The sequence below is a fragment of the Pezoporus flaviventris genome, unplaced genomic scaffold, assembly GCF_033815535.1.
Source record: "Pezoporus flaviventris isolate CSIRO_AGI_PZ_B2104156 unplaced genomic scaffold, CSIRO_AGI_Pfla_v1 ptg000213l, whole genome shotgun sequence".
Lineage (NCBI taxonomy): Eukaryota > Metazoa > Chordata > Aves > Psittaciformes > Psittacidae > Pezoporus > Pezoporus flaviventris.
The window spans coordinates 9,693,240-9,717,010 of NW_026892761.1; the positions used below are offsets into that span (position 1 = coordinate 9,693,240).

General features: G+C 37.5%; 1 protein-coding gene across 4 annotated transcripts; it reads right to left on the reverse strand.

Moving 5' to 3' along the window:
• Nucleotides 1–8,183: 8,183 nt before the first annotated feature.
• On the reverse strand, nt 8,184–22,295 carry CTCFL (CCCTC-binding factor like). Of its 4 annotated transcripts, none has more exons than XM_061441487.1 (11): nt 21,661–22,295; nt 20,467–20,680; nt 18,610–18,777; nt 18,034–18,167; nt 16,349–16,469; nt 15,639–15,788; nt 13,772–13,932; nt 13,012–13,174; nt 12,133–12,253; nt 9,412–9,506; nt 8,184–8,995 (listed from the first exon to the last, which is right to left on the reverse strand). In XM_061441487.1, the coding sequence occupies exons 1-9, from the start codon at nt 22,015–22,017 to the stop codon at nt 12,249–12,251; spliced, it is 1,473 nt and encodes a 490-aa protein (XP_061297471.1). In that variant the 5' UTR covers nt 22,018–22,295; the 3' UTR covers nt 8,184–8,995; nt 9,412–9,506; nt 12,133–12,248. The 4 variants fall into 4 exon arrangements, with proteins under 4 accessions (XP_061297471.1, XP_061297469.1, XP_061297472.1 ...); XM_061441485.1 differs by having other exon boundaries at nt 12,992–13,174; XM_061441486.1 differs by lacking the exon at nt 8,184–8,995 and adding an exon at nt 10,714–10,831 and having other exon boundaries at nt 12,992–13,174.
• Nucleotides 22,296–23,771: the final 1,476 nt, after the last annotated feature.

Sequence of the window (23,771 nt, forward strand, 5' to 3'; positions counted from 1 at the left end):
TGTAAAACTGTATTCTGAACTACACACTCATTATTTCTAAGGAATTCCTACCAAAGTAAGCAGGGAAACACTGAATTTTACAGATCACACTTACTGTATTAAATGGAGTCTGAAATCTATAAACAATTTGTAATAATCAAATTCTAAACATACTAATCTATGTTGGCACAATTCTTCTTATGACTATGTTACTACCTACTTATTTAATAATAGTAAAAACAAGTTTAAATGAATACTTGCATGAGTGTTATATGATGTAAACCACTATGTCTCTGATACTGCAGCCTTCATCAGTGTGAAAAGTCTCATAGCAATCTATGAACTGAACAATACTGAACAAAATAGAAACCTTACTGAATAAATTGCAATACAAGAGCAGAGCTTTATTACTATAATACCTACACTGCCATGTACTTTAGAGGCAAGCACTTGTCTTCCCTATCACACGTTCAGAGAGTTTGAGCTGGAAGCTCAATGAAGAAGGAAATAACAGAAGATTAAAAACAGCTAAAGTGGTTTCCAGAAAATTGTATTCTTGCCCTGCCTTTGTATTGATAGGAAAGGAACATGCCTCAACATGCAAACCAGCCCCCGAGTGCACTGGGGAGGAACAAGTCTTTGTTTAAAGCAGCACAAGATTACCCCTGCACTTCCTTATTCAGTCAGCCTCTGGTAACCATAGAAAACTGGTATACAGAACACACAGCCTGAACGGTGGATGTAAATGGCTGTTGATAAATAGGATCATATGTAATGTTGGACACTTTCTTACCTTCCTCACTCATGCTTGGCTAATCAGGAATCTTTACGTCGTTTTGACCGTTAACGAACACTGTTAACTTCTCTCAAAACCAAACATTTTGCTTCCAATCCCTTGGAACTCTGGTAAAAAAGAAAAGAAATTTAAATTAAAAAAAAAAAAAGAAAAGAAAAAGAAAAAAAGAAAAATGAGAGGAGAAAAATTCACCTATGGGCAAAGACATAGTATAAAGTAGGAAGCATCCTGTGGCATACACAACATTTTAACATACACCGTTGTCTAAGGTAAAAACCACAACCGAATTTTTGGATTTGAGTTAGCTCTTGCCATTTCAACTCCTCAGTGAGCACAACCTCTGTTAGGTTAAGATTTCTTATCCTTTATAAAGTTAAACCCTAAGTGGCTGCAGATAATGGTGTTACTTATTTCCTTAGTTTCACTCAGAAACACAGTCACAAAGCTTTCGGATTGTAGTCCTACCAGTAAGAAGCACAAGGCTTTGTTTTGTAACACTACAGAGCAGCATAAAATGATGTCATTATTTTTGTATCTTCTGTAAGGCGTGAATATGGGCATGGAACAGGCAGTTAAGCTAAAAAGTATACGCAGCAAGGAACAGACCGCTGTCAATGATTAATACTATTGAAAATTTCTTTCTAATTGCACAGTCATGAAAAACTGAGTCATATTCAAAAGGAAAAGACATTCCTAACAGCAAAGCATTATGGTAAATGTAAACAAATATACTTATGCTCCCAGAGTGTGCTGTTTCCCAGGCCTGATGCGTGTCCCAGGGAGTGTGGGCTAGAATAGAACAAATTTCATCACTTCCTCACTTCCTTTGCTCATGGTTTCTGTATCATGCAGCACAAGGACTTATGTAAGTTACTTCTTTATTAAGCAAGAGTACGCCTGCATTCAGGCAAGACATATTTCTCAAGTCGGAGCACTTAAAAAAAAAACACTAAAATTTTCAGTTTCTAAAAGTAGGATTCAATCGTGAATCTTATTCTTTCAAAGTCCTAGAGGCACTTTCACTGGTTTCATAGATAACCATGGAACAACCTGAATTCTGAAGAATAAAAATTAATCTTTAACCAATAATTTCAGTGGAAGTTACATGAAGCAGATTTGTCAGTGCCCATTAACAGAAGCTGTTCTCAAATTCAGGCTTGCTTTCACAAATAGGTTGAAGCACACCACTGGGTACCAGAGCATCACCCACTCCCTGTCACAGGCTGAACCACTGGTGTTCCTGAAAGTTACATTTCTATTTTAATGCATTTTGAGACATATGAATACCTTTAAAACTACTTGCGTGCTTTCTAGGAAATCCAAATGGTTTCACCTTCCTCTCATTTACGATTTTAGGAAGCTAAGGCCACAATATCTAAAACTGCCACATAGCTGTTTTGCGACCAATTTTTGAGTTTTAGCTCATAATAGTTAAGCATTAATAGCGACTAATGATATGCTGAGAAATCTGATGTGCTTTCATTGTCCCTCGTTCTCCAACATGAGTTCTCATCCTAAAGCTTTAGCATTGCTGATTTCTGTGTCTTTGTGAAGGGCTAGAATACAGACCTAATTTGGTGGCAGGGAATTTGCTTCTGTCCTGTCTGTAACTGTTCACTCTCCAATAGAAAAGCTTTTTGTATTAAATTGTAAAGAAGTCACTGGACAAACTCAAGGAAAATAAATCAGTCATTGTAAAAAAAAATGCACTTTCAAATTAAATATTATGAACTATGTATGTTCATTCATTCATGGTATTTGCTGTGAAATAACAGCTAATGTATTCAGCAAACGATTGAACACTAAGTGGTATTTTTATACTTAAATCACAACTACTTCTCTGTTTCAGAATGGGATTATTTCTTATTTACCTGCTGACAGTAGAAAACATGGTTGAGTTAAGAAAAAAATCAAGACAACTTTCTCCATTTATATCTCATGAGGGAACTTCCTTGATTTAAGGCATAGGATGAAGTTCACTGCCAAGTATATATTTACAAACAGAATCACTGCCTAATGCTTTGTGATTGGAGCTGCATCCTCAGGGTGCAATTACAGCAATTATCTGGATGGATCTCTCATCAGTAACCTTTGACTCATCTCCTACAAACTGTCAGTCTTCATCATCAGATGGGGAAAGCAGCGTATTGTTTCTATTCAATCATCTGCTTCTGAGAAAGAGGAAACTCCGCTATTAGGACAGCCTGCCTGCTCATACACACGACCTCCTGTAGCTGGCCTGCATCTGCCAGACGGAGTGGTAAGCCCCAGAATGAACAGCAGTTCACTCCTATACTGTTCTCCTGTCAAGATGAAGCCAGCAGGCATCCTCACACACTTCAGCATTTCTCTTAGGAATTTCAAGAAAAGCAGAGAAAAAAAATCTTGTTATATGCAAAGTATAGATGCATTGCCTAATCTTAAAGGTGCTGAGTATCATAGTCTGAAAACTAAGTGTTAGTTATGCATCAAATCTTCAAAGTTAGTCCCAAAAGGAAGAGATTGCTGCCTCAGCTCCCATCTAAGTGGAATGAATTCACTGAACTAAACAGATTTACTATAAACTTACACCTATGCAAAGATGGAGCACAGTCTTACATTAACACTATTATGACATTTATCATCACACAATTGTTATTGAAGTCCTGCATGGCCTGGAGGATACAGCTCATTCAAAACTAAATTCATAGTCAGGAATGCTAAGTGATGAAGGGGTAAATAACTCAGTTCAACGAGTGGGACATTTAAAATAGGATGGGAAAACTACTGTGAAGTTTTGTAACTTTCACTTCGCAGTGAAACAGCTGATGACTTACTGTAATAGAACAACAAAAAATCACCATTGCCTTAAAGGGAGCATAGCTTAGTTCTCTCAGCATGCAGCTCTTCCAGAAGAAGGATGGCAGTTCCAAGGCTTAGTTATGATCACCATTAGCTGCTACTGCCCATTTGATTAGTTGGCAATAAAAGCAAGGCCCTTTCTTATCAAAGCAAACAGCAATGTCACTCCTTTGCATTCCTCCTATTAGCTGCAAATGTTAGATGGACAGGGCAGGGATAAAACCAATGATAACTGAATCTGGGGATAAAAAAGCCCCAAACCATCGAAGTTAAAAATACACAAAATCATTTACAGCAGTAACGCAAAGAGTCAACTACCAAAGCAGAAAGAAACTAAATTGTTCATTGTCAACTGCCAATTCAAAGTGAAAACAGATTGGACCAAAGCTGTCAGAAAATTCTTTACCATTCTGTAATGATCACACAGCCATAATGCCAGACAGAGTCCAGCTGTTTCAGTGACTAACTTCAAACAATAGCTGGGCTGTTTAAAAGCACAACAACAGGGAATGATGTTTGTCTGAAGATATACTGTATTAATGTAAATTGCTTTCAAATGCACATTCTGTGTCTTAAAACAAAAAATAGATATTAAAACCTGTGTGAGTGGAAATTAGAGCCATATATAACATTGTCAGCTGTAATTCAGTCATCCATTAGTGACTGCATGTAGTGAGCTTACATCCAGTGGGACGAAGGAAAACATTATTAATTTTACTCTTTCTACTTAAGACTATGGAGTCTGTGTTCCCTTTATGAAACTTCCAATTACCATCAGATGATACTCCCTTTGTATTTCCTTCTTAGGAGATGCTATACCACCAACTCCTGCCCATGGCTGTTAGTCATGCTGCCATAGTGCCTTCCTATCAACTTAAGCACTGACCTTTAAGAAGTTGTAAATGTTATTTCAGTTTTAATTCTGAGTTTAATGTCTCTGGAAGTGATTAGCAACATTGGCTTAATGTGATTTGGTCCTTGACCATTTACTCACCACCTTCTGCTAATGTAATATAATCATTACATGCTGCAACACCCCAGGTTTCTATTTCTAGTTCAGTGAGATTAAACTAGTAATAAGCAGCAGCATACTGTATCATCAGTGGGCTTCATTGCTCCTGAAGGCAAAAGGATTAAATCAGAGATTAATTTTGGTCTGTGCATCATCTTTGTCATCTGTACAATGGAGACAACACAGCTATGGTTCGAGAGACAGTTAGGCTTCCTCACAACAGAAATTAAATTCCCGGCTGCTAACTTTGTGTTAGTTATCTCTGCAGTATTACTTGTGAGACTGTTGAATAACAAATTGATTTTAACTAACAAAAAAGTAATCATGTCAAAGATCTTCAGTAGATGCACTGACAGACAGCAGACATGTCTCCCTAATGCTGACTTGGTAATCAGTAAAAAGCTTTGAAAGACAGGAAAAAGATTAGTTGGGATACAAAGGAGAGGATGGCAGGAACTTAAAGATGACAGTTCAAGAAAATTTCTTGGAACATGCACAAGAATGGAAATCAGATGGAAATCCAGCTTCCTCATCTACTCTACCAGAATAATGCTTAGATGATGTGTAAAGATCATTGCATGGCAAAATCTGACATCACAGCATGCAGAGAACAAGCCTTTGTGGTGATGCTGTATATGGAGCATGCATAAGATGCTTTGTTTGCAGCATAAGCTTTGATGCTTTGTCTGCATGCATCTCTGCGTGCAGAGAACAGGTCTTTGTGGTGACGCTGACTGTGCACCATTTCTGCACTGTTGTGTCAAAGCTTAAATTGGAGAAAACAGAAAAGACAAGCTCACCCTTTTATGAAGGACCAGAACACTCCCCATGGCCTATGTGCACAATTCACCTCACCTTAAAGGACTTTTAAAATCTGTTGCTTGTTAAAAGCCCTAAAATCTCCGTAACTAGAGATTTCTTAGATAAACTGCTTACCTTACCATTAAATAATAATTTAACATGATATGTTAAAATGGTTTATCAACAACAGAAAATATACTAACATGCCCCCAGTGCACACTCAGTAGACCTCCCTTGCAGTGGTGGCACTCACCTGACCTTCCATTTGAGCCAATGCAGCCAAGTAAGCCAGAGCAGCAGACAAACACAGAGAAGGACCGTGCAGGTTGAAAAGGCATTGCAGTCAATGCACATTGAGGGACCAGCCTTACAGCTGAGGCTGTGCCAGCTGCACTGGGAGCAAATGCAGCTGCATCCCAGCAGAAGGTATACACACCCCATCCTTTCCTGACAGGGATGACTACACTTTGTAGTGAACACTGTGACTTCTTAGCCCGCTCAGGAAAAAAAAAGCTACAAAGAACTCTTTTTATCTAGCTTTGATGTACACAAAATCATCAGCAGGTAGCTTAACAAGCCAAAACTAAGAAAAAAAAATAAATAAAAAAAATCAAAGCACCTTTCACATTTTTTGCAAGGGCAGGTAGTGACAGGATCAGGGGTGATGGCTTTAAACTGAAATAGGGAGATTTAGATAGGCCGTTACATCCAATTGGACAACATCCAGAAGTTCTTCCCTGTGAGGGTGCTGAGGCGCTGGCACAGGGTGCCCAGAGAAGCTGTGGCTGCCCCATCCCTGGCAGTGCTCAAGGCCAGGTTGGACACAGGGGCTTGGAGCAACCTGCTCTAGTGGAAGGGGTCCCTGCTCCTGGCAGGGGGTTGGAACTGGATGAGCTTTAAGGTCCCTTCAACCCAAAATAGGCTGGGACTCTATGACATGAATCACTTGTTTTTCTGCCCGCTTGCATGGATTTGAACGTGTACTGCCATCTACAGGAAGCTACTCTAATTACCTTTAATGGTCAACGACTCAGCACAACGCTTAATTAAAAGCTACCACGCAAGCACACGCTGCAGCCCTACAGTAGCTACTTTTCTTCATTTCCTTGGAAGATTCTAGGATTTGTGTGGAAAAAAATACTTCAAAGTTTCAGAAGACAACTCAGTCTGATCGATACATCAACTCTCACTTTCGCATCACCATATGCCACTTACTGGCATCATTGATGGTACTGTGCTTCAAGGTCTCAGTTATATTACGAAGCCCAATTAGTAAAAATGTACCCAAAGTCACTCTTTCTCTGCTTTTATCTACCGGGTATGTGTGCCTGTGCAGACACTGCTTCTCCTCAGGTATTAACTATTTAAAGCATAGACAATTTCTGCTTGCAGAGGAAACTCACAATACATGCTTCATCTCACATAGAAAGCTTCTTTTCCAAACCAATTAGTTATCTAAGAACACTGTTAGAGAACACTAGAACAGATAATACTTGAGTATTATCTGTTTCATGAAATAATTCCTGTATATTTAACAATCAGTAAGTTAAAATATTTTAAAAATGGTATCTGTTCCAAATATGTTCTGTTTTAAAAGATATTAATATATGCATACTGGTCTAAAATATATTAATAACATCATCAAATTGTCGTTGTAAAATAAACACCTTAAACCACAGTGATGCAAATTCTTAATCATGAAGAACCATCACTATTTGTGTTTAAAAACCATGTGACCACTAGAAAGAACTCCTGAAAAGGTCATTTCTTCTTGATTTCCAAAGGGACACATTTCCAGCTTCTACCTACCTGAATAATCACTTTGCAAGTTCAGAGTTAACAAGATTTTTTATTATTACATTCATATTTCACTCATGTAGTCTGCTTAGATGTCAGCACAAAATCAGTTTATTTCCAACAATTCAATGAACAATGTATATGCAGAAAACTGATCAAATAATTTACAACTTCTAAAATTAATTTTAACAAAGAAATATGCTGCTTGGAATTTATGGCATAAATGGAAACAGCGCAACAAGAATAAAGTCAACAATAGTATTTAAGCAACTATCATGGGGAAAAACATTCTTAAATCCTGTGATAAGGCAGCCAAAACAGATTATTAACTTTCTAAAACTGGACAAATATTACCATTATGAAAGCAGAACCAGTAATCATTAACCTTTATGAAACACTTGAATAACACAATGAATAAAACCAAAGAATAATTTTGATAAATTCAAATACACTGACTTCTCAGTGATTGCTACAAGCATACTCTACAAAACTGACTGGGGTTTCTATTACTAAAGTGGTAATTCCTGTTCATCCAGTTGATTGAGCTGATTAAGGTCTTGATGAGGCCTTTTAGTGTAGAGTGGTCTGTATCTTCTGAAACTGGATCATTTACTCCTGTAAGACAGCAAGTATCTCTTGCTAATACGGACATTAAGAGATACTTAAGACACTGTGAGACAGTTGAAGCTCCTAAGCACGGTTTGAGTCATTTTAACAGCAGAACAGCTGCTGAATTTAAGTTATCCCTGTAAAACAGGCATGTACACACATTACCAAGTATAGGATAAAGGTGTTAATTTACTAACTGGAAAAAACTAAGCTTTCATTTTTATCAGACTTTTCAAAGTAGCAAAAGTTAAAAGTTGCAGTATTTAGATGTCAAACTGCAGTTCACCTGGACTGCAAAGCACAGAGCAGAATTCACTGCCCCCAACCACATCAGTGTAACTATAGCATACATGGCTTGCTCTACACGCAACCCCAAACCATTTCATATTGGTCAAATGCAGTAACATATTTATAATGAAGTTAAACACAGATGTTAACCTTGAAATTAGTATTTTACTTATTTATTGTTATATGCTGAAATATTATTAAAACTGGTAGTAATGTTAATGCTTACTTATAATGAAACATAAGAATAGCAGCATTAGAGATGAATACTTTAACAGTAGTTAAGATTTTATGAATAGGCTTCCAAGTATTAATTATAGATGACAAAAAATGAGGGAACAGTGCATAAATGGCAACCGTGATAATTGTAACTAATTATAAAAATCAATAGTACTTACTCTAATTACTCTAACTATAGTAATTAATTAAGCAGTAAAACCAGTAGTTCAAAAGCCAGTTGAGAATTGTATGTGACAATTAAAACTTCCCTGACTTTTAAACGTATTGTAAACATGAGCTTTCCTATACAATACAAGTATGCTTTATTGAAGACCTAATTAAAATCAAAGTCATGGGTGTGTTTTGGATCTAGTACTAAACGTATGATCACAATCTTACATGGCAGCACTTGCAAGAGGCTATTTAAAGGGGAAAGAATGGTGAAAAAAGATGCTCGCATCTGCACTTGAAAGCCAGTCAGGTTAAGGTGACAGAAAGCTTTGTGTGCCCAGAAAGGGTGGTTTCTGACACCAGCACACACTGCTGCTGCTTCATTTTTGTCAGGCAGCTCTACATCTGTCCAGCTAACTGCTCTTAGTTTCCAATTAGATCTGCATGCTAATCCAATGCACCCCACAGCTGTATGGTTGCTAAAGCTGAAATAAGAGAGAAGAAAGAAAATTATGCGAAGAACATGGGGAAAAAGATAGCACAGGCAGTGTGATCTAGCCATGAAACCATACCCTAAAGTCTGTGGGAACTTAATACCCCGACAAGAAGCCAAAATCTGCTTCTGCCACTACTTTTCATGCTGATGTAAAACTAAAGGAAGTCTTCAGAAGAGAATGAAATTACACCAATTGAAAACCACTGGGAAAGGAGAATGGAACTAATAACATCCAACAATTACTATAACCAGTGGGCAAAAACCCCAGCTCTTTTCTAGAAAAAAAATAAATAAAAAGCATTGTATTTTAGTATTGTGAACACTGTTAGAAACAAGAGTGTTTGCAGAAAGGAGATTGAGTAAGTGTTCCTTGCATTAAAAAATTACTGCCTTTCAGATGCTCACCTCAGGAAAGTACTGAAGTTCACGCAACTCTCAATTCTATACAGCTACTGAGGAATAAACTTGCTTCAGATCTGTAGGCAATTCTGTGAGCAAATCTGGAAGTAAATGCAAGGTGAAAGAAACCTATCTACCTTTCCACAAATTATTCTGAAATATAGCTATTTTTTTCTCATTCTGTTATTACATATATGTAATAAAACTGGTGAAGGTTCCCTGTAACTTCCACCCTTTGGCAATGTTATTTAGGTTACAGAGTAACAAGAATCAAAATGAGCACAGAAGGGCTTCAACAGCTTTCAACCAGCATCTTTTCCAGCTTCCTAATTGGACACACTTTGAACTGCTCAGTTACAACCAGTGAAACGAGGAAGACCAGAGTCTATTCATGCATATTTGGCCATCATGTTGAGACTCCATTTCATAAATCACTTCAATTTTCTGTTCTCAGAGTTGCTGTTTCTATCCCATCTAAAACAGGAACAATCTTACTGGCACACTATTGACCCTTCCCAATAGAGAAATCTTGTAAAAGAAAACTCAAACAAAAAAATCATTGTGGTGATTAACCAGAAAGACAAGTAAATATTTCAATAAATTTAACAATATATAACAGCATATCTTTTATCCTAGTTTATTTGGAGAATGAATGTATTTTAGGTTGACTATCACATTACAAGCCATGTTAGTGAGTAGTACCCATGGCATTCTTATCAGGGGAAAACTATTATTTAACTGGAAAGTTATACATGCATTTTCTATTTTAATGTTTGGTTACAGCAAAGCATTGACAGCATCAATCAGACAAGTAATCTTTTGTATAGCCACATACAGGATCCTATAGGTCCCTGCAAGTTGTATAAGAAGTGAAATATATACTTGCAAATGTCAACTTTGGGGAAAAAAAAACACCTGGAACCTGCACAGACATTCCTAATACTTGTGTAAGTCAATTAATGGACTCAGTATTTGGACGGATCACATCTAAAGACACATTATCTTAGCTCCAGGAAATCAAGCTTCGAGATGAAGGTATCTGTAAGATACCAAAAAGAAATTGTTTGCACGTAGCAAAACATTAATAAACAGCAAAATCTAATTATTGCAAAAACATAAACACTGCAGCTGTAACACTTCTAACCATACCATTACAGCCTTACCAGTGAAAACAGAAGTGTCAATGCTAATGTAAACTCAGCTGCTGATATATATTCATTAGATTCAGAAAAGCTCCAACATTTCTTCTTCTATGTCAGATTTTATCTGTCATCAGCCACAAATCAGTGTAGATACAATAGGATATACCAAAATGTAAAGTTTCAGGACACCTAGGACTTAGATGTATCTCCATTCTTGTCTTTTCCTCCATAAAAATCACCTGAAGAATCCTATCAAGGAGACTACTGTGGCTTTCAAACAGCATCTGGGAAGCAAAGGGGCAAAAAAATGACAGGATATTCTGGTCAGGCAGAGCTATGTTTTGGCCTTGGTAGCCCTGAAGGTGACCTCAGAAACAGGTAATCAACTCTCACCCTGCAACAATGCAGAGATTCAGCATTAGATCAAACACACAAAAGGAAGGCAGGATGCAAGAGGATACAGGGCTCCTTGCCCATGCCCTGACCTGAATATTGTATATTGTGCTTTGTGTAATTCAACAGAAATGCCCATAAATGAAATTATGAGTAGACACCTCCTCTGGGTTAAATTTAAACTTTAAGGTGAACCTGATTTACTATCACTACATATGTGGTGACAGGCTAAGATTTATTTAAGAGAATTAAAAACCCCCAAAACTTATGATTTGAGAGTTGAAAATAAGACAAAACAAATGATTTTATCAGGCATGCACTAGCATTACCCAAAGGCACACCACTTACTGCTGCAGAGACAATCAACTGACCAATTATTCTACCATCACAATCTGCCAAAAGCTGAACTTACTTTCTGGGAATCTTAACCTAATGACAAAAGATGAGGAAGCAGAGAAAAAAGAGAGAAGGAAAGAGATAAATAATGGACCATCCTTTGGTTTATGTTGAAGTTTACAGAATAAATGCTCAGTGCTCAAGAGCTACCCACAATGAGTACCGCTAAGTAAGTACAAATGAGTTTATGATTGCACAGACATGCTGAACCAAGAGCTCTATAAACCAGCCTGATCACTTCTGCAGTATGACAGAAGAATGACTCTAGCTATTTAAATCAGTAGTATTTTTATCATTATTTGATCACTCTCAGGTCTAAGTAGAAGAAGATGAACAATTTCTTTATTACAATGTGCTACATCTTTTGTGATTAACATGCAATCTGAGTTCTGAGATTTGAAAGTTTTCCATCTGGTCTGTATTAAAGAAGTATATTATAAATTAAGAAAACTCACTATGGCTTAAGTCAGTAAATTATGTGCTTCATCCTCATTTATAGAGGCAAAGGGAATTTGTAAAAGGGGAAAGAAAACCACATTTGCAAGCATTGCTAAGCAGGGAGCATAGGAAGTCATTTGCAGGAATAAGAGAACAACAGTCCCAGAATGGGTACCTGAGCAATGACCCAAATCAGAGGACGAGAATTTCTGACACACAATGAAGTATTATTCCATTATTAGCACTTAAATTAGCTTCATTGTGAAACAGTAATTAAGCAGCAGGGAGATTCAATGTCTTAGCCTTTTATTCTTGATTCTAATTTACATGATTAAATTCTAACTTATTCGCTGATTACCTTGTTGCTTAACATGCTTTTGGTTCTCATGGGGTTTATTTTTGTCCTTGCTTCTTTTTCTGGGTGTAGCAGTTTTTGCCCTCACTAAGCCACAAGTTTCAGCATGCTTATGCATGTTATCCTGTTAGCATAATGAAGCATAAATATATGAATCAAATATTAATGTATGTAAGCAATTTAACACACACAGAAAAAAACAAATATGGTTCTGACAGAAAAATTCTTGAATGCTAAGTGAAAGGCTGACTTAGTTAAAAACTTCCATAAAACTCCTGAAGATTTTCCAAATTATATATTAAAATTCTGTTTAAAGGAACACTGCCATTTGGTGGGTATAAATCAAGTATCTAATTTTCTGGTTCCTGGATAAACAATAAAGTTTTACATGTAAAATCAGTATGTGGAAAAAAGGCTATTTTTACTTCAGCAGTGTGCACAGTTAACCCCAAAGCAGAGATACGTTCTAACTGCATATGGCTTTGAAGTGAGTAATAATTTCTTACTTTCCTTGCTGAACTGGTTCTAGCACTCTTTCTTTTAAAATTCGTACCTCCACACTGCCTTTTGATTCATTTTAAGAATGTATTAAACATTCAATACTGAATTCCACAAACCAGTAACAGACCTGAAAAGATTAAGTAGCATATATTTTCTACCTAAAGGAGAATATAAAGTTCTTTATTAATCCCTTAATGTAAAGTTTGGGAAAGAAAACAAACAAGTTTTGCTGGCTTAGCATTAAGGAGTTAACATTCCTGCCAGTACACTGGTTTTTACTCTCAGTCCTTCCTGACAATGTGATCTGCAATACTTAGCTAAAGATAACTCCACTGAGTTTCCTTAAAAGGAAGTATCTTACTCAGAGTGAATAGCCCTTACCACATTTAGGGCATTCATAAACTATAGGCTTAATATGAGAATCATGGTGCTTCCTAGAGTGAAGAGTAAGAAGCTCCTTTTGTTGAAAGGTTTTGCTGCAGCACAAGCAAGCAAAGGGCTTCTTCCTAGTATGGGTTCCTTTATGTACAATTAAGTGTTGTTCCTGAAACAAAGAAAATACCTCTAACATAACTATCCAGCTCTGAGAGTTCAATAAACCACACAGGCACACAGAGGAGTGCAAGGATGTTGCACACTCCTTAATTATCCTCCACTATAAGATACTGCCCACTGACTTGGAGAACCTGAGACATTTTCTCCTAACCTTAGTGAAGTTAGCAGAGAAAATCATCAGAATGGAACAATGGTACATTCCAACATACCAATGCCAAAGATGTTCTATCCTAAATGTATTCTTTAAAAAAATTACAGTTCAGACCAAATTTATTCTGTGACGCTACCGAAAATCACATTTAAGGCTCAAATATTACAGTTTGTTCCTATCATAATGTCACTGAAAGTGATTTATGTTACTTTGTACTTCTAAGCAGTTCATGTACAAAAGATTTATCAAGAAGATAGCCTCAGACTTTACAGCATTTCAATTTACTGTTATTTGTGAACCATTTATCTTGCAAATAAACATAACTACACCATTTTAGTTAGACTGCAGTCACAGAAGTTTTTATCTTAAACACAACCCCAAAACCCCACCTTGCCAAACTCTCAACTGAGTAAGCAATATTTTTACAGTGAGTACCTGTTTACATGCATAGCTGCACTGATCACATTTGAATCTTCTTTCATTTCTATGAGTCTTCCTGTGCTGAACAAGAGCATAGCGCTCATGAAATACAGCTTCACAGTCACTGCATTTAACTGCCACTGCCATGTAGGAATGCAGATTTCGTAAGTGGACACCTGAACAGTTACACAAAGCAATTAATTTGTATAGTAAATTTTTAATTTCCACCATTTTGAAGAAGACTTACCCTGTGCATAGCCCTGAGTAATGTGTACATTGTAGAGGATATACAAAAAAAAGAACTTCGTGTTCTCTGCAGTAGGAGTAAAATTTCAAAAAAAAAAAAAAGCAATTTTTCAAGGAAGTTTAACTGAGTTGCAGCAAGATGTTGTAACTTTACAGAGAGATTTAGAAGTTATGAGCCTAACTCTTACTGATTTCCATGGAAAACATTTAACAAATCAAATCCTTTTGAAAATTCCAGTAACTGGCTGCTTTTGTCTACACATAAAATTAATTTTAAAATGCTACCCAAAGTAGTACTTACAGTATTAAAATGAACAGTGCAAAAAATACATGAACGATGAGATTGTATATATATAACACTTCTACCTTCAAATACTTAACAGACTTCAATAGGATCTTTATTTGAAATACAAATAGATGCTAAAGACATCTTTGTATGTCTATTTTTTTAATATAGCTGTTTCATTTATTTCTGTAAACTTAAAATTTTATATAGGTTTTGTTGGCCTTGGTCAGCTATATTGCCTCAAATACAGCAAATATGCTATAATTCTAAAACACTGGTTGATTAATAAAATTCTTATCTGTACAAAACCTTTTTCTTCCTAGAAAAGATGAATTTGCTTATGAAATACATGGATAAAGACAACTTTACTGGTACTTGAAGCAAGTACTGTTCTAAAGAAGAGTAATTAAAAAAATTCATATATAAATCCTTAGTAAATTGCTTGTATTTCAAGAACTGTGGTTTGTATGAGAAAAAATTTCAATTTATGTTCTCAAGTACAATTTTAATTTATACTCTCAGTTTGAACCTCTGCATAGAGAATGAAGATGAACTTATGCAGTGGTTTGTTCTTTGCACTCTGGAAAAAGATCCCAACTAGCTAAGAGACATTTGAGTTTATTGCATTACCATCCACGTTTCACAAGTGTTATACAGCTCAAAAATAATCTTTGATATCGATGCAATAGGATTTAGAATTCTAAGAATTTTGAATACTGGAGGCATAGTAAAAACATTTTCTGATGAACCAATGAAGTCAAAATTTAACTTGCACTTTACTAACAAATGCTATTACATGTACTTCTTTAAATTACAAGGACAATGCACTCAGCAACTAAACATACAGTTCAATTTTAGATTAAAAGGTAAAAGCTGATTTGGCATACGCAAAAAACCCATATATACTGAAACATTCAATCTGCTTTAGTGTCTCATATAGCTAGATGCATATATTCATTTTAACTAGAGCTGAGAAAGAAACAGAACGGGAGAACTGAAATGGCTTAATAAAAATCTGACTGTTTTCTGTGGCTTTGAGGAAAAACTTCATTACAACCTGGGCATGTATCTTCGTGAGGTACATTCTTACTGAAAACCGTAAGGTCACAATGCCACCAAGTATCAAGCAAAAAACCCCAAATTAAGGAAATTAGCACATCAACCACAAGATGTCACCACATCTCCTTGCAGGAGGAATTTATCTGTAAAACAACGAATACATTTTCTATAGAAATATTTTGTAATGATATCAAGTCATATGTAACGTATTTGGTATCGTTGCAAGCAATGAAAACGAAGAGATTTCACCTCTAATTACCTCTACAGTTCAATTTTTTACTTTAAACTCACCCAGGTCACTTTTTCGCGCAATAAAGGCACTACAATGTGGACACTTGTATTTTGGCACATTTTGTCCATGCTTCTGTAACATATGGATTTTCATGGTACCACTTTGAGTGAATGTGGACTGGCAAACATAACATTCATAGGGTTTTTCACCTGTAAAATACGTCTTATAATAACATATGCTTAGAAACGCCACTCATTTGCTACAAATGCAAAATTGCCACGTCTCAACATCTGTGTTCTAATAGTAACAGTCTTCAGACCAATGAAAATGTTACTGTTAGTGGGCAAAACACAAAAGGCTAAACAAGTTTAAATAAGTTTACATAGCTGATTAGAATGCAAAAACTTGGCTTCCAGAATCTGTGAGTCAAACTGATGAAACATAAAGCTATTAAAATTCTAAACTATTAATCAGGAATTATTTTAATTATCTTCTACTCTGTCCTGAATATTTAATGTACAAAAATGCAGAATTATCCTCAAATGTGCATGAAGAAAGTTTACAGCTGTAACAACGTCATAATAAAAGTGAATCAACACCAGCCAATCATAATGGTAGAAGAGAAAGAGGGAAATTGTTTTCTTGCCTTTCTTCCCCCAAAAGTCACATAAATATAATAAAAAAAAAATTTTGATGATGAATATCATCAAGAATTACATCACGACTGACAATTGACTCAGTCTACCTGATCATTACATCAGAGTCCTACCTGAATGAGTTATCATGTGCCTTTTCAGTTTATATGCATCTTTGCTAGCATAACTGCAAAGTTCACAGGCATAAGGACGTTCTCCTGTATGTGTGCGAACATGTCGTTTCATTTTGCTTGCCTACCATAAAAATAAGAACATTTCTGCAGTAACACACTGGACACCCAAACAATTAAAATACAAGCAATTTTACACAACACGCCTATTGCAATTTAAAATAATCCATCAATCCCAGAATTAATGCTCATCCAGCCACCCCTTTTTTCCTGTACAATCAGCCTGGTGTGGTTTTAGGTAACGCTTGTGTATTCCCCAAATGATCTTACTTTCGTATTTAGTGTCAACATAAACAAAAGGAGAAATTTCATTAGAACATAAAAGCTAGGATTTTTAAAGGCGATATCCACTACTTTCAGGTTACTTGGATATGTCACACATGAAATTCTTTGAAAATATCAGGAAAATAAATGAAAGACCAAACTCATTAACCAAAGGCTGTGCTCACCATCAAGGGACAATGAAGCAGTTTAATTGCAAATTCAGTCCACTTTTTAATACTGTTCTTGTGACACATTCTATATAAATACTGTAGGCATGCAAGCTAAAATTAGGAGTTACCTAATGTTCTAATTCCTACATTTATAAACATATATGAACTAATGAACTCTCTGCTAGACCCATTCAAATCTACAACACTTAAATAAAATTAAACATGATTGCCAATCTTTTCTATACCAAGGTCAAATTGTATGCATGGTATTACTAGGGGGCTCCTTCAGCTCTCCTCATTCAGGTAAAGCTTACAGCAGTATCAGTGAGAGTTCCACAACAGCAATGAGCACTGAACACTCATTAAAACAAGGAAAATAATGGGAGACTTTAATACAAACTGAAAAGTTTTTTTAAAGATGCAAGCCATCCAAGATCTAATTAGTAAGGTAAGTTGTGTGGAATAAAATTCAGGCTTGCCTGCAGCTTTAGATTTGGACACAGCACATAAAAACTTTAGATACTGAATATCCACGAAACTGTGACAGCGATTCAATCACAGATAACCATGACTGTGATTCAATCATAGGTACATCACTGAAGGCCTATTTTTCCCAGTGAATCCTTAGGCAGTCACTAACTTTTTTATTGGTAGATTAAGAAAATTTCAGCTCTGTAAAAAACCCCAAACATCAGCAAGCATTTAAACATAACACATGAACTTCATTTTAGACATTAGCTGGTTTTGTCCTACAGTACATAGAATGACGCGTACAGGAGAACTTCTGTAGGATGCTTTTGCATGATCAAAGTAATACAAAGACATTATTGCCTAGCAGCAATTTTAATATAATAAAGAAGAAAACACGCTTCAAATGTAATTGGTTTAAAAAAGCTAAATTAATATTGTGCAAGTTTGGCTATTCTTCCTAACTCAGAATGCACATGTACATCTGCATCACGAGCCAAGTATTAATACTGTAAGTTGACATCTGCAACTACCTCTGTAATGTATTGAGTTTATTTCATATAGAAATCTGACAGTAACAAAAGACGATACATGACAGTACAATATATGCACAGAAACTTCTCAAGGTTAAAATCTAGCAAAAATGACAGAACTTGAAGTGCGTTAATATCTTAGTATGTGAAAGCCTACAAACCCTTCCAAAAGATCCAGAAAGGCTGTACTTACTTCTACACTAGAATATTTACACAATGAACACTTGAAAGGTTTTTCTAAGGTATGCTTGTAACGCCTGTGTCGTGAAAGCTCACTCCTGGTCACAAATGCCATATCACAGTCACTGCAGTTATAGGGCCTGGTCCCTGTAAGAACAGACCATTTCTTAGAATTTTATTTATCAACACATCAGTATGATTTGTCTGCCTTAATTATCATGCACAATTTTTTACCAGAACTTTTTCTGAGTTTCTGAATTTTATGTACTATATACGTAAAACCATAAGTTTATTATAAAAACAATTTATCAGTTTTTTTCATATGATTATATAGCAAACTGAAAACATCACAAAAAATTTTATTGCACACATGGAATCAGACACAGCTGAAGTCAACATTCAGTTAACAAAAATTATTAGGAAAGTATTTAACAGAATAAATGAATATATACACAGAGAGTTACTAACTATAGACCATGTCTTTTCAGTGTAGAACTCCAAAATCAGAGCACAAAACGACCACAGAATACAGCCCTAAGACAATTTTGTAGATAATATGTAAAATGAAGTCTTTTCACATGTTAGATACCTGTATGTACATTCAGATGGTTATGCAGGAGAGTAGCTGTACGAAAAGCCTTAAGGCAGAGGTGACACACATGAGATTTCTCATCAGAATGGGTTTTCACATGATGATTAAGACTTGATATTCTGAGTGAGGTGAATGTGCACAAATCACAGCGGAAAACTTCTCTTTCTCCTGTGGGAAAAAACACATTTAGATTATATGAGCCACAAAATAATGACTTCTTCAAAAAATAGTATCGATTTCATTATTGTTCCTCTACTTTGGGTAAGACTACTTTGTACTTCTACATAAAAATACAGAATTAAAAAAAAATTAAGCTGACAGACAGAAATTATTATAGCCAAGACTTAAGTGATTTGCCCCAAAAAGTAGCGCCACACATTACTGATACAGTTTAGAACCTAGCCCCAAGAAACCTAACTCCTAATCAAGCTCTCACCTCCAAGACAGGATGAAACTTCCTCTCTTGATAGCACCAATAAAATGTGCTTCATCACGGCAATTACAACCTGTGCAATATACTTCCTGGTGACAACTGTATATTAGTACTAAGCAAGCTTGTTCAAAGATTTGGAAATTACAAGTTAAGCTACTCTCAGCTTTCTGATAGTCCTGAATCCATAAAGTATATGTAAAAAAGATCATGACATAAAAAGCCTTTTTAAAATTATTAGTTGAATTTGAGGAAAAAAGATCAATTCCTTGAAGAAGTCAAATAAAGTTATGCTTTCTGGATTACAGAACATGTCCAAGTTCATGGCATAGCCGTAAAGAATTTCTTTCGAATTTAGTAAGTTAAAAGTGAATGTGTAACATTTTCAGTTTTGAAGAAGATCTGAAACTGCAAAATGGCAAATATGTCATATTCGAAGAGCCTTTCCAGAACAGTTGTCTCAGCTCCCAAATGCGCTCTTTGCGATGATTTTCATGCTGAGACCAAAATGTATTTTATACAATGCTTTACACCACACAGAGATATGCAGCTAACACTTCACTTCAATAACAGCAAACAAAAACACTTTATGGTTATTTATTCATTGTGGATTCATGCCCACACAGAACAACATTGTTAGCTCTGTTAAAGCTGCTCAAATGTGCTTCCTATAAATGCAGCAACTAAAACAAGGGGCATTAAAAATTTGTACAACATCCGTACTTTAAACAACCTCAGCCAAGATACCTTAATATCCAGATACTACGACACACGTTTACAGACTCTTCAACATTACTGATGTCATCCAACTTTTACAGTACACACACACAGTTTCTAGGGAAACAGATGCTTATGATTCCCTTCTGAGTCAGTCCTTAACTTATGCAACACACTGTTATGTTCCTAAAATCTGAAATCAGCCATTTTCTGTTACTTTTACTCAAGTTCTGGAAGATACCTTGCTGACAGGCATTGATATTTGCCCATCACCCTCAACCAGCAACTTGAAACCACTCTAAGCTCATCCATAGCCCCCCATACAAGTACATTTTGAAGCTGAATGATGGAATTAAGGAAGACTAAGTAAGTTAGTAGATTTATTCAAAGGCAGTTATACAATATTAACTTTGAAATCTCCCCAAAGGATTCAAATACCACATACTGTTCAAAAGACCATTAAATTCTAAATGCCATCCAAAACGTCTCCCCTGAACACAGCGCAGATGACATCAGCCTAAACCAGCTCTTTTATCAAGTAAGGTTGAAAGGTATTACGCCCTCTTCCAAATTTCCATAGGATGTTAAGATGAAACCTAATCTAAACTTAACACTGTGAATATTTTCTATAAGATTTCAACCTCACTTAAAAATCAAACTTAACATGTTATCTAAAAGTGAACTACAAGGATTGCTAACTTTTTTACCTTTTTTCTGATGTGGAGCACAAATCTGAAATTCTGGATTCTCAGGATTTCTCACAGCTGCTTGTTCTGATGGAGTTGCATGTTTCTGCTCTTTACCTTCATCACTTGGGTCTGATAAATCATCACTGGCTTTGTAGCTCCAGCTCTTTGTTTCCCCAAGAGTGAAAAGAAGTTCCTCTACTCCCCCCACTTCAGATGGTGTCAGCTGCTGGACCTTACTTTCAAACGCAATTACATCATTATCTCTGTCAATCTGTTTTAAAAAGTTTTACAACTTTGTAAATCAAAGCCAGTGGCAAAGCAAATGAGCTACCAACAAAATACAAGATACTCATTAATTCTGATTTTTAGCTTTAAGTACGATGGGTAAAACTGCAACAAAACCCAAACTGTATGTAACATACAGCTGCTATGTCATATAGCGAACAATTACTATAATTGAGCCCTAGCTCTTTAAAATTTTACATAAACTTTCAGAGCATCATTTCAAGATTACAGCACTGAGAACATAGAAACTTGTGTCCTCATTTTTTAAAAAGAATTTCATTTCAGTACATTTACCTTTCAAAAGAAAACAAGCAGAAAGTATGTGCTCAATTTCTCACCAAACACAGGACTTCTGCAGCCTAACTGCAATGCCTTCTTTGTCATATGGCAATTAACAAGGTTGTGATACTTTTTGCATTAAACTTAAATATGACCATACTTAGAAATTAACTAGGGTAGCACATGAATTTTCAAAGAAAAAACAATTATTATTTTATTATAAAACCAATAGCTAGCACAGGATAAATACCAATGTTCGCATGTCCTTTCAACGAAACGCATTTCAAATGAGATCATATTACACATCCAGCTTTAACAATGACTGCAGTATTGTACTACTGCAGAAGAAGGGAAATTGTCTAATACTACTTAAGATATCTACCCTGTCAAATGAAACAGCACCAAACTGGTAAACTGAATTAAAAACTCGTCTGAATTTCAACTGATTAGTCATCTAAAAAGGCCAAATTTTTAGTCTGCCTTTTTAAACATGGGATGACATTCTAAAAAGCTGTACAAAGGATTAGATACTTCATTTCAACAAATCTGAATGCCTAGAAAAGATAATACTGGAGTCAGAACCGAATCAGTGATGCTGCCAGCTAAGAGTTAACCTACTGCCATCTTCACCACATCCAGGACTCGTACCTCAATCAGTAGCATGTCTGGTGGTTTCCCTGTTGGCTTGCTTTCTGAACTAATTGCTTGTCCTTCTTCTTGTAAAACATTACTCTGCGCCAGCCCTAAGTCACAAAACACACAGACCCCTTCCCACACGCTTATGGCCATGCCTGCCGGCACGTCGCACAGCACGGGCTGTAGCACAACCGCCCCAGCCAGCGCTGCCACGGCCATGCCATTCTGCGGGTGGGCACTTATCGGGCAGATGCCCTCCAAGTCCTCCTCCTCTGTGCTTGGACACACTGTCTGTAGGGTCAGCAAGTGCTTTTCACCCTCTTCAGGAAACAGGGACCACTCTGGGGACACACTCGCCCCCGCCTGCATGTTGAGTCCCCACTGTGCTCACTGGTGCTGCTCCTCTCCTTCACTTGGGTTTTCCTGTCCCCATCACTCCCCTCTCTCAGTCTTTTTTTTCTACACCCCCTAGTTTGGGGGAAGGCTCCAGCAGCCCTAAGGCCACATACACTGCCGAGTGAACCTGTTCAAAAGGCGAAGGTTAAAAATGAGGGCAAATCACAGGCTTTCAGGACAATGCCCTGGACCTGCCTCACACTCCAGCCCTTGAACACCTCGCTTCCTGGCCCCCGCCGCCTCACTGGCAACCCACAGAGCCTCCCGGCGGGCCCTCACCCCTTCCACCTCTCCCTGCACCTCCGCCCCGGGCTCTCCCCAACCCAATCCACCTCCCTGCCGCCGCCCTCCAGCCTCCCGCTGGCGGCTGCGCTCCAACGGCGGTGTGCCCAGCCCTCGGGGTGCGGGCGGGCGAGCAGCCGCGGCGGCGAGCGAGGCCGGTGCTCCGCTCGGGTGGAGACGGGGCTGTGCACCTCGGCATGGCGGCCCCGCGCACCCAGCGGGCAGCCGGCCCCGCAGCGGGGAACCCGCTCGTGGGCAGCATCGCCCGTGGGGGGGGCTGGTTAATTCCGCAGGAGGCACATGGAGGAACCTCCAGCGGCCTCTCCGTGCAGGGGCCGTGCCCGGTGCTCAGCAAAGAGCCCATCTCCTCGCTGTGAAAGCGGGGGTGGTAGGCAGCAAGGCCTCCTGTCACAGCAGCCTGCCATTTTGTCACACTCGAGCCCTCGATGATGATCTCTCGGTCTTTAATTGCAGGCCCTTAACCTTCTGCTCCCACTTGGCTGGAGACCACGGCGCTGAGCTCAATTGGCTTCCCCACTTGCAAAGTATTTGAAGTACCTCCCATGTTTCTCTCGCAGAAGCACTTCATCCTGGGTGCCGTGTCACTGGAGTGGTGCTGAAGAGCGGGCTGACTGCTGGTGCCGCAGCACCGCGTACCCCGGGAGCTGAAGTGTTCCACAGAATTGGCTGAAGTAGGCTTGCAGAGGCAGTAGAGCGATACATAAGCATCATTATGCTCTACTTTAGGCCAGGATTGGTTATTCAGTGAGAACAAGAAGTTTTTAGACTTAAAAGACTTCTCCAAAGACATTGTAAAAATGTCTTTGAGGTAAACTTGTATGATTTCAGAGACTTAACATTTAATTTTGTGTACCCTTCTAGACTAGCAATTTCCAACTGTCAAACATTTTATAAGGCTGACTTACCATTAATTTCTATTATGCACTAGTGCAAAGTACATATTTGGAGCTCTATCACTAAATACTAGTTCTGTGTGTAGCAAAGTACTGTACATTGCGCAGTGACTGCAGCTCAGTGTGGTCCAGGTCCTGCTAAACTGTGTACTGAACTTTAAACAAAACCCCTGAGCAGCCTGTGGCTTTCATTGCCTGTGTAAGTAACACATTAAAACTTGCATTTGTGAAATATCTTTAGCACAAAATAGGAACAGATGCTGCTGGCCTATTAGTTGTACCATCGGACAAGGGGCTGTTTTGGACAAAGCCAATATTACATGGTGTATTTCTGGTTGCAGTTAACATTTTTGGGTACCCAGGAGCCAAGTGCCTCTTTTCCATGGTCATTAATCTTTCTGTGTTGTGGGTGCCTGAGGGAGCAGGCCTATATAGTGCTACTGGAAAAACAAGTGATTCTGGTTACTGCAAAGGATGCAGCTGTGAAAAGTACATTGGTGGGGTCACTGTAACAAGTTCTAAGAGTGGAAA